The following is a 10,379-nucleotide window of genomic DNA, read 5'->3' as shown; positions in this document are numbered from 1 at the left end:
TGTGCTGTGTGGGTGATGGGGAGGGGGTGGTGCAGTGATGGGGGTGGGGTGTGACTGGGAGAGGGGGTGTGCTGTGTGGGTGATGGGGAGGGGGTGGTGCAGTGATGGGGGTGGGGTGTGACTGGGAGAGGGGGTGTGCTGTGTGAGTGAGGGGGGAGGGGGTGGTACAGTGATGGGGGTGGGGTGTGACTGGGAGAGGGGGTGTGCTGTGTGGGTGGGGGGAGGGGGTGGTGCAGTGATGGTGGTGGGTGTGACTGGGAGAGGGGGTGTGCTGTGTGGGTGAGGGGGGAGGGGCTGGTACAGTGATGGGGGTGGGGTGTGACTGGGAGAGGGGGTGTGCTGTGTGGGTGGGGGGAGGGGGTGGTGCAGTGATGGGGGTGGGGTGTGACTGGGAGAGGGGGTGTGCTGTGTGGGTGAGGGGGAGGGGGTGGTGCAGTGATGGGGGTGGGTGTGACTGGGAGAGGGGGTGTGCTGTGTGAGTGAGGGGGGAGGGGGTGGTGCAGTGATGGTGGTGGGTGTGACTGGGAGAGGGGGTGTGCTGTGTGGTGGGGGGAGGGGGTGGTACAGTGATGGGGGTGGGGTGTGACTGGGAGAGGGGGTGTGCTGTGTGAGTGAGGGGGGAGGGGGTGGTGCAGTGATGGTGGTGGGTGTGACTGGGAGAGGGGGTGTGCTGTGTGGGTGATGAGGGGGTGGTGCAGTGATGGGGGTGGGGTGTGACTGGGAGAGGGGGTGTGCTGTGTGGGTGGGGGGCAGAGGGGGGTGGTGCAGTGATGGGGGTGGGGTGTGACTGGGAGAGGGGGTGTGCTGTGTGGGTGGGGGGAGGGGGTGGTGCAGTGATGGGGGTGGGGTGTGACTGGGAGAGGGGGTGTGCTGTGTGGGTGGGGGGGGAGGGGGGTGGTGCAGTGATGGTGGTGGGTGTGACTGGGAGAGGGGGTGTGCTGTGTGGGTGGGGGGGGAGGGGGTGGTGAAGTGATGGGGGGTGGGGTGTGACTGGGAGAGGGGGTGTGCTGTGTGGGTGGGGGGCAGAGGGGGGTGGTGCAGTGATGGGGGTGGGGTGTGACTGGGAGAGGGGGTGTGCTGTGTGGGTGAGGGGGGAGGGGGTGGTGAAGTGATGGGGGTGGGGTGTGACTGGGAGAGGGGGTGTGCTGTGTGGGTGGGGGGCAGAGGGGGGTGGTGCAGTGATGGGGGTGGGGTGTGACTGGGAGAGGGGGTGTGCTGTGTGGGTGGGGGGAGGGGGTGGTGCAGTGATGGGGGTGGGGTGTGACTGGGAGAGGGGGTGTGCTGTGTGGGTGGGGGGCAGAGGGGGGTGGTGCAGTGATGGGGGTGGGTGTGACTGGGAGAGGGGGTGTGCTGTGTGAGTGAGGGGGGAGGGGGTGGTGCAGTGATGGGGGTGGGGGTGACTGGGAGAGGGGGTGTGCTGTGTGGGTGATGGGGAGGGGGTGGTGCAGTGATGGGGGTGGGGGTGACTGGGAGAGGGGGTGTGCTGTGTGGGTGGGGGGAGGGGGTGGTGCAGTGATGGGGGTGGGGTGTGACTGGGAGAGGGGGTGTGCTGTGTGAGTGAGGGGGGAGGGGGTGGTGCAGTGATGGGGGTGGGGTGTGACTGGGAGAGGGGGTGTGCTGTGTGAGTGAGGGGGGAGGGGGTGGTGCAGTGATGGGGGTGGGGTGTGACTGGGAGAGGGGGTGTGCTGTGTGAGTGAGGGGGGAGGGGGTGGTGCAGTGATGGGGGTGGGTGTGACTGGGAGAGGGGGTGTGCTGTGTGGGTGGGGGGAGGGGGTGGTGCAGTGATGGGGGTGGGGTGTGACTGGGAGAGGGGGTGTGCTGTGTGGGTGGGGGGAGGGGGTGGTGCAGTGATGGGGTGGGGTGTGACTGGGAGAGGGGGTGTGCAGTGTGGGTGGGGGGAGGGGGTGGTGCAGTGATGGGGTGGGGTGTGACTGGGAGAGGGGGTGTGCTGTGTGGGTGGGGGGAGGGGGTGGTGCAGTGATGGGGGTGGGGTGTGACTGGGAGAGGGGGTGTGCTGTGTGAGTGAGGGGGGAGGGGGTGTGCTGTGTGAGTGAGGGGGGAGGGGGTGGTGCAGTGATGGGGGTGGGGTGTGACTGGGAGAGGGGGTGTGCTGTGTGGGTGATGAGGAGGGGGTGGTGCAGTGATGGGGGTGGGGTGTGACTGGGAGAGGGGGTGTGCTGTGTGGGTGAGGGGGGAGGGGGTGGTGCAGTGATGGGGTTGGTGTGACTGGGAGAGGGGGTGTGCTGTGTGGGTGAGGGGGGAGGGGGTGGTGAAGTGATGGGGGTGGGGTGTGACTGGGAGAGGGGGTGTGCTGTGTGGGTGGGGGGCAGAGGGGGGTGGTGCAGTGATGGGGGTGGGTGTGACTGGGAGAGGGGGTGTGCTGTGTGGGTGGGGGGAGGGGGTGGTACAGTGATGGGGGTGGGGTGTGACTGGGAGAGGGGGTGTGCTGTGTGGGTGGGGGGCAGAGGGGGGTGGTGCAGTGATGGGGGTGGGGTGTGACTGGGAGAGGGGGTGAGCTGTGTGGGTGATGGGGAGGGGGCAGCATGGCAGGAGGGGCTGGGTCGCTCACTTCGGGAATTGACTTGAATTGAATTGAATTTATTGTCACGTGTACCGAGGCATTTGTCGTGTGAGCAGATCACAGAGTTAAAAGGAGCATAGATAATAGGGAAAGTGGGTTGGAAGGCTACCCTGGGAGATGGGGTTGGAGGTCATGCCCGGGGTTAGAGGGCAAGCCCGGGCACCAGGCGGTGAGTTTGGAAAGCAGAGGGTTGGCAGCAGGCAGTGTTTGTGTGGATATCTGTGCGTTGCTGAGCCCACTGATTTCCCTTGGCAGGTTCACGTTACATCCCAGTGTGAGCCTGAAGCATGTGGTGGAACAGTGCCCGGCCTATTTGACTGGTGCTGACCTATACTCCCTCTGCTCTGACGCCATGATGGCAGCCCTCAAACGCAAGATCAGCCACATCCAGCAAGGTTTGTCTCAATCCAACCCCCCCCCACACCCCATTGCCCCCCACACCATACACGACCCCATTCTCCCCAACCCCAACCACCACACCCTCATCCCCACCATCCCATCACCCCATTTCCCCTCCATCACCCCATCCACCCCCAACACACCACCCCATCCCTCTCTATCATCCTCACCATCCCCATTCTCTCCACCTCATCCTCACCATCCCCCAACCTCACCCCCATCATCCCCTCGACCAACCTCCTCACCCCCCACCTCCCCACTACCCTATCCTCCACATTGTGTCCCCATCCCGCATCCCATCCTCAGGCCTGTTCCACAGGATCAGTGGGAAGGCCGTTCAGCTCCGTGAGTCTGCTATTCATAGAAACAAAGTCGACAGGCAGGAGGCTGGAAGAACTCGGCAAACCAGGCAGCATCAGGAGGTGGAGAAGTTAATATTTTGGGTCTAACCCTTTTTCAGGACTGGGGCTGGGTGTGCAGTGTGCTTCAGATAAATGGGGTGGGGGGGGGCCAGGTTGGTGAGGGTGGGATAGGTGAAGACAGGTACAGGGTACAACCTGGTTGGTCAGTGGGAGGGATGGATCCGGTTTGTGGAAGGGAGGGGAGGGGCTGAGAAGGGAGCTGGGGGATGGGGAGGGAGGTTATTTGAAATTGGAGAACTCAACGTTGAGTCCTCCAGGCTGTAGGTTGCCCGGGGGGAAGATGAGGTGTGTTCCTCCAATTGGAGCTGTGGTTTGTTTTGGCAACAGAGGAGGCCAAGGATGGGCATGTCTGAAATGGAATTGTTGGGGGAATTGAAGTGGGTGGTGACTGGGAGGTCAAGTTGGCCCCTGCGGGCTTGGTTGAGATGCTGGGTGAACCAAAACAGGAATATGTACAGACTGTCCAGTTCTTCGAGTCTGCAGCAACACTCAATGTGACCATATCACTGCTGTCCAATGTAGTCCCCTGTTCCTGCTTTCTCCGCCTACCCTTTGATCTCTTTAGCCAAAGTACAATATCTAACTCCTTCCTGAAAGCATTCAATGTTATGGGCTCAATCACTTTCTGAATCAGAGAATTCCACAGGCGCCGACCTGTCATACCAATCTGACAGGTTTATATGAGATTCCCCCCCTCAATCTCCTAAACTCCTGCACTGTAATGTTCTATGTTCTAAACTCCAGTGAATATAATCCTAACTGATCCAGTCTCTCTCCATCCATCAGCCTGCCCTCCCAGGAATCAGTCTGGTAACCCTTTGCTGCCCTCCCTCCATCACCAGAACATCCTTCCTCAGATAAGGAGACCAAACCTGTCCATAATACTCCAGGTGTGGTCTCCCCAAGGCCCTGTATAATTGCAGCAAGACCTCCCTGCTCCTGGACTCGAATCCTCTCACTATGAAGGCCAACATCCCATTTCCCTTCCTCACCACCTGCTGTACCTTCACGCTTACTTTCAGAGACTGGGGTACAAGGACACCCAGGTCCCATTGCCCCTGTCCCTTTCCCAACCTGTCCCCATTCAGATCATCATCTGCCTTCCTGACCCCCCAACCCCTCACATTTATCCACATTATACTGCATCTGCCATGTATTTCCCCACTCCCTCGGCCTGTCCAAATCCCACTGAGACATCTCTGAATGCTCCTCACAGCTCACCCTCCCACCCAGCTTTGTGCTGTCTGCAAACCTGCAGAGATTACATTTAGTTCCCCCACCTACATCACTCATGTATATTGTGGATAGCAGGGTCCAAGCACTGATCCCTGCGGTGCCCCACCGATCCCTGTGGTACCCCACCGATCCCTGCGGTGCCCCACCGATCCCCGCGGTATCCTGCGAATCACAGCCTGCTGCTTGGAACCAGACCCATTTATTCCTACTCTTTGTTTCCTGTCTGCTAACCAGGTCACTATCCATGTCAGTACACTGCCCCCTAATCCCATGAGCTTGAATGTCACACATTGATCTCTCATATGGGACATTGTCAAAAACCTTGTCTTTTTGTCACAAAGGTTTTCCAAGGGCTCAGCTGTTATATCTTACATAATAGACTCTCGCATTTTTTCCACCGCTGAGGTCAGACTCATTGGGCTATAATTCTCAGTTTTCTCTCTGCCTCCCTTTTTACAAAATTGGACAACATATGAGACCCTCCAACATTCCAGAACTATTCCACGGTCTATAGAATCTTGGGAAGGTGACCTTAAGGCACTTCCTTACATACTGTGGGATGTAGATGATCAGCCTCTAGGGATTAGTCATGCAGCAGGCAAGAGGCCTTTCGGCCCATCCAGTCTTTGCCAATCTACCTGCATTAATCAGCTTTCCAGCACTAGATCCCAAAGTCCTGAATGTTATGACACGTGAAGTGTTCATCCCCGTCCTTGTTAAAGGTTGTGAGGTTTCCAGCCCAGGCAGTGTATTCCAGGTGTGCATGACTCTCTGGGTGAAAGCAGTTTTCCTCCAATCCCCTCTAAATCTCCTGTCTTTCAGGTTAAAATTATGGCCCTTCAACTAAAGGGTACAGCTGCTTTCCATTTACCCTGTCCATACCCCTCACAATCTTATACACCTCAAGTCAATGGGGAGTGCAGGAGGGCATGCTGGGAGCAGCATCAGGCAGACCTGAGGATGAGGTGCCAGCCTGGTGAAGGTACCAAACAGGATTACTTGCCAAACAGCATAAGCAGCAAGTGGTAGACAGAGCTAAGGGACCCACAACCAACATACCCGATCTAAGCTCTGCAGTCCTGCCACATCCAGGTGTGAATGGGGATGGGCAGTTAAACAACTCACTGGGAGAGGAGACTCCACAAATATCCCCCTCCTCAATGATGGAGGAGCCCAGCACATCAGGGTAAAGGAGAAGGCTGAAACTGTCACAGCAATCTTCAGTCAGAAGTGCCGAGTGCATGATCCATCTCAGCCTCCTCCAGTGGTCCCCAGCATCACAGATACCAGGCTCGAGCCAATTCGGTTCACTTCATGTGATATTAAGAAATGGTTGGAGACACTGGATACTGCAAAGGCAATGGGCCCTGACAACATTCAAAGGACAAAGAGAATTTACAGCCCAGGAACAGGCCCTTTGGCCCTCCAGGCCTGAGCAGATCCAAATCCACTGTCAACCTGTCGGTCAATTCTTAAGCATCTGTATCCCTCTGTTCCCCACCTACTCATGCATCTGTCCAGATGCATCTCAAATGAATCTACTGTGCCCACCTCCTCTGCTGGCAACGCGTTCCAGACACCCACCACCCTCTGTGTGAAGTACTTGCCGCATGTATCCCCCTTAAACTTTGCACCTCTCACCTTGAAAGCTTGGCCTCTCGTTATTGAATCCTTCACCCTGGGAAACAGCTTATCTCTATCCATCCTGCCTATACCCTTCATGATTTTGTAAACCTCAATCAGGTCCCCCCTCAATCTCCTTTTTTCTAATGAAAATAAACCTAACCTACTCAACCTTTCCTCATAGCTAGCACCTTCCATACCAGGCAACATCCTTGTAAACCTCTGCACCCTCTCCAAAGCGTCCACATCCTTTTGGTAATGTGGCGCCCAGAACTGTACACAGTATTCTAAATGTGGCCGAACCAATGTCTTGTACAATTTTAACATGACTTGCCAGCTCTTCTACTCAATACCCCGTCCGATGAAGGCAAGCATACCATATGCCTTCTTGATCACTCTATATCCACCTGTGCAGCAACTTTCAGGGTACAGTGGACCTGCTCTCCCAGATCTCTCTGCCCATCAACTTTTCCCAAGGCTCTTCCATTCATTGTATAATTCGCTGTAGAATTAGACTTGCCCAAATGCATCACCTCACATTTCCCTGGATCGAACACCATCTGCCACTTTTCCGCCCAACTCTCCAGTCTGTCTATATCCTCCTGTATTCTCTGACAGTCCCTTATGCTTTCTGCTACTCCACCAATCTTCGTGTCATCTGCAAACTTGCTGATCATACCAACAGTGCCCTCTTCCAGATCATTTATGTATATCTCACACAACAGTGGCCCCAATACTGACCCCGGTGGAACACCACTGGTCACCTTTCTCCATTTCGAGAAACTCTCTTCAACTACTACACTCTGTCTTCTGTTGCTCAACCAGTTCTTTATCCACTGAGCTAGACCACCCTGCACACCATGTGACTTCACTTTCTCCATTAGTCTACAATGGGGAACCTTCTCAAATGCCTTACTAAAGTCCATGTATATGACATCAACAGCCCTTCCTTCATCTATCAACTTGGTCACTTCCTCGAAGAACTCTATTAAGTTGGTAAGGCGCAATCTCCCCCGCACACATCCATGTTGCCTATCACTGATAAGCCCATTCTTTTCCAAATATAAATAGACTTTATCCCTCAATACCTTCTCCAGCAACTTCCCCACCACCGACGTCGGGCTCACTGGTCTGTAGTTACCCGGAATATCCCTACTACCCTTCCTGTACAGGGGGACAACATGAGCAACCTTCCAGTCCTCCGGCACCTCACCTGTGTTTAAGGATGTCACAAAGATATTTGTCAGGGCCCCAGCTATTTCCTCTCTCGCTTCCGTCAATAACCTGGGATAGATCCCACCCGGTCCTGGGGATTTGTCCACCTTAATAACCTCTAGCCTACCCAACACCTCTTCCTATTTATGTCTACGTGATCCAGACTAATCAAACTTCTATCTCTAATCTCAACATTCATTCGATCCCTCTCCTCAGTGAACACTGATGCAAAGTAATCATTCAGAGTCTCACCCATTCTCTCAAGTTCGGCACACAGCCTCCCTTCATTATCCTTTAGTGGACCAATCCTTTCTCTAGTTACCCACTTGCTTCTTGTATAAGAATAAAATGCTTTGGGATTCTCCTTAATTCTGCTCACTAAAGTTATTTCATGACCCCTTTTAGCACGCTTGATTCCTCATATAAGACTGGTCCTACTCTTCCGATATTCCTCCAGGGCCTGTTCTGTTCTGAGCTGCCTGGACCTTATGTACGCTTCCCTTTTCCTCTTGGCTAGTTGTACAATTTCTCCTGTCATCCACGGTTCACGAATCTTGCCCTTCCTATCCTTTGCCTTCAACGGGACATGCCTGTCCTGCACTATCTTTAACCTATCTTTGAAAGCCTCCCACATCTCAAATATGGACTTCCCTTCAAATAGCTGTGTCCAATCCACATTTCCCAGCTCCTGCCTAGTTTTGATATAATTGGTCTTGACCCAGTTTAGTACTCTTCCCTCAGGACCACTCTCATCTTTATCTACGAGTATTCCAAAACTTACAGAATTGTGGTCACTGTTCCCAAAGAAATCCCCCACCGCAACTTCTACCACCTGGCCTGGTTAGTTCCCCAGTACCAGGTCCACTATGGCCCCTTCCCTCGGCGGACTATTGACAAACTGCTCTAGAAAACTCTCCTGGACGCTTCGTACAAACTCTACTCCATCCAGACCTCTGACGCTAAGTGTATCACAGTCAATGTTGGGAAAATTAAAATCTCCCATCACCACTACCCTATTGCCTCTACATCTTTCCATAACCTGTTTACCAGCAATAGGACTGAAGACGTGTGCTCCAGAACTTGCCGCTCCCCGAGCCAAGCTGTTCCAGTACAGTTACAACACCGACATCTACCCGACAATGTGGGACATTGCCCAGGTGTGTCCTCTATATAAAAAGCAGGACAGATCCAACCCGGCCAATTACTGCCCCATCAGTCTCCCCTCGATCCTCAGTAACGTGATGGAAGGGGTCAGTAACAGCGCTATTAAGCAGCACCCGCTCAGCAACCTGCTCAGTGACACCCAGTTTGGGTTCCCCCAGGGTCACTCAGCTCCTGACCTCACTCCAGCCTTGGGTCAAACATGGACAAAAGAGCTGAATTCCAGAGGGGAGGGGAGGGGAGAGGGACAGCCCTTGACATCAAGGCTGCATTCGACCGAGTGTGGCATCAAGGAGCCCGGGCAAAACTGGAATCAATGGGCATCGGGGGCAAACTCTCCACTGGTTAGAGTCATACCTGGCACAGAGGAAGATGGTTGGAGTTGTTGGAGGGTCAGTCATCTCAGCTCCAGGACACCTCTGCAGGAGTCCCTCAGGGGAGTGTCCTAGGCCCAACCATCTTCAGCTGCTTCATCAATGACCTTCCCTCCACCACAAGGTCAGACGTGGGGATGTTTACTGATGATTACAGTGTTCAGCACCATTGGTGACTCCTCAGATATTGCAGCAGTCCAAGTCCAAATGCAACGAGGTCTGGACAATCTCCAGGCTTGGGCTGACAAATGATAAGTAACATTCGCACGCACAAATGCCAGGCTATGACTGTCTCCAATAACGAACAATCTAACCATTGATCCTTGACATTCAATGGTGTCACCATCACTGAATCCCCCACTATCAACATCCTGGGGGTTACCATGAACCAGAAAGTCAACTGGACTCACCACATAAACACAGTGGCTACATGAGCAGGTCAGAGGCTGGGAATACTGCAGTGAGTAACCCACCTCCTGACTCCCCAAAGCCTGTCCACCATCTACAAGGCACAAGTCAGGAGTGGGAGGGAATACTCCCCACTTGCCCCGGATGGGGGCAGCTCCAACAACACTCAAGAAGCTCAACACCATCCAAAACAAAGCAGCCGCTTGATTGGCACCACATCCACAAATACCCACTCCCTCCCCCACCAACGCTTAGTAGCAGCAGTCTACAAGATGCACTGCAGAAATTCAGCAAAGATCCTCAGACAGCACCTTCCAAACCCAAGATCACTTCCATCTTGAAGGACTAGGGCAGCAGATACATGGGAACACCACCCACTGCAAGTTCCCCTCCAAACCACTTACCATCCTGACTGGGAAAGTATCGTATTTCCTTCAAGTACAATAATGGACAAGGGAGTATACGATGGCCTTTGTATTATCGCTAGACTATTAAGAAACCTGCATTGGAATCCCACCAGGGCAGATGCTGGAATTTGAATTCAATAAAAATCTGGAATCAAGAGTCTCATGATGACCATGACACCATTGCTGATTGTCAGAAAATCTCATCTGATTTATGAATGTCCTTTAGGGATGCAAATGTGCCATCCTTACCTACTGATGCTCACATAGAACATAGAAAGTTACAGCGCAGTACAGGCCCTTTGGCCCTCAATGTTGCACCGAGCTCTGAAAATAATCTGATGTCTATCTAAGCTACGCTGCTCCATCATTATCCATATGTATGTCCAATGCCCATTTAAATGTTCTTGCTGTCGGCGAGTTTGCTACTGTTGCAGGCAGGCCATTCCACACCCCTACTACTCTCTGAGTAAAGAAACTACCCCCTCTATCAGTCCTATATCTATCAACCCTCAATTTAAAGCTATGTCCCCTCGTGCTAGCCTTCACCATCTGA

The 10,379-nt window shown here is 54.1% G+C and overlaps 1 protein-coding gene across 1 annotated transcript in view; it reads left to right on the top strand.

The window, feature by feature from the left end:
- The window catches only part of pex6 (peroxisomal biogenesis factor 6), a 57,963-nt gene that overhangs the window by 39,427 nt on the left and 8,157 nt on the right, over positions 1-10,379 (top strand). The window contains exon 13 of the mRNA XM_087976832.1: positions 2,816-2,976. Within this exon, the coding sequence (XP_087832958.1) occupies positions 2,816-2,976 (161 nt within the window). The remainder of the gene's footprint in view (positions 1-2,815; positions 2,977-10,379) is intronic.

This window comes from Chiloscyllium plagiosum, unplaced genomic scaffold, assembly GCF_037043375.1.
Source record: "Chiloscyllium plagiosum isolate Xiang-an unplaced genomic scaffold, Cpla_swu_hap1 HiC_scaffold_3, whole genome shotgun sequence".
In the NCBI taxonomy this organism is placed as follows: domain Eukaryota; kingdom Metazoa; phylum Chordata; class Chondrichthyes; order Orectolobiformes; family Hemiscylliidae; genus Chiloscyllium; species Chiloscyllium plagiosum.
This window is presented reverse-complemented; position numbering and strand designations above follow the sequence as displayed.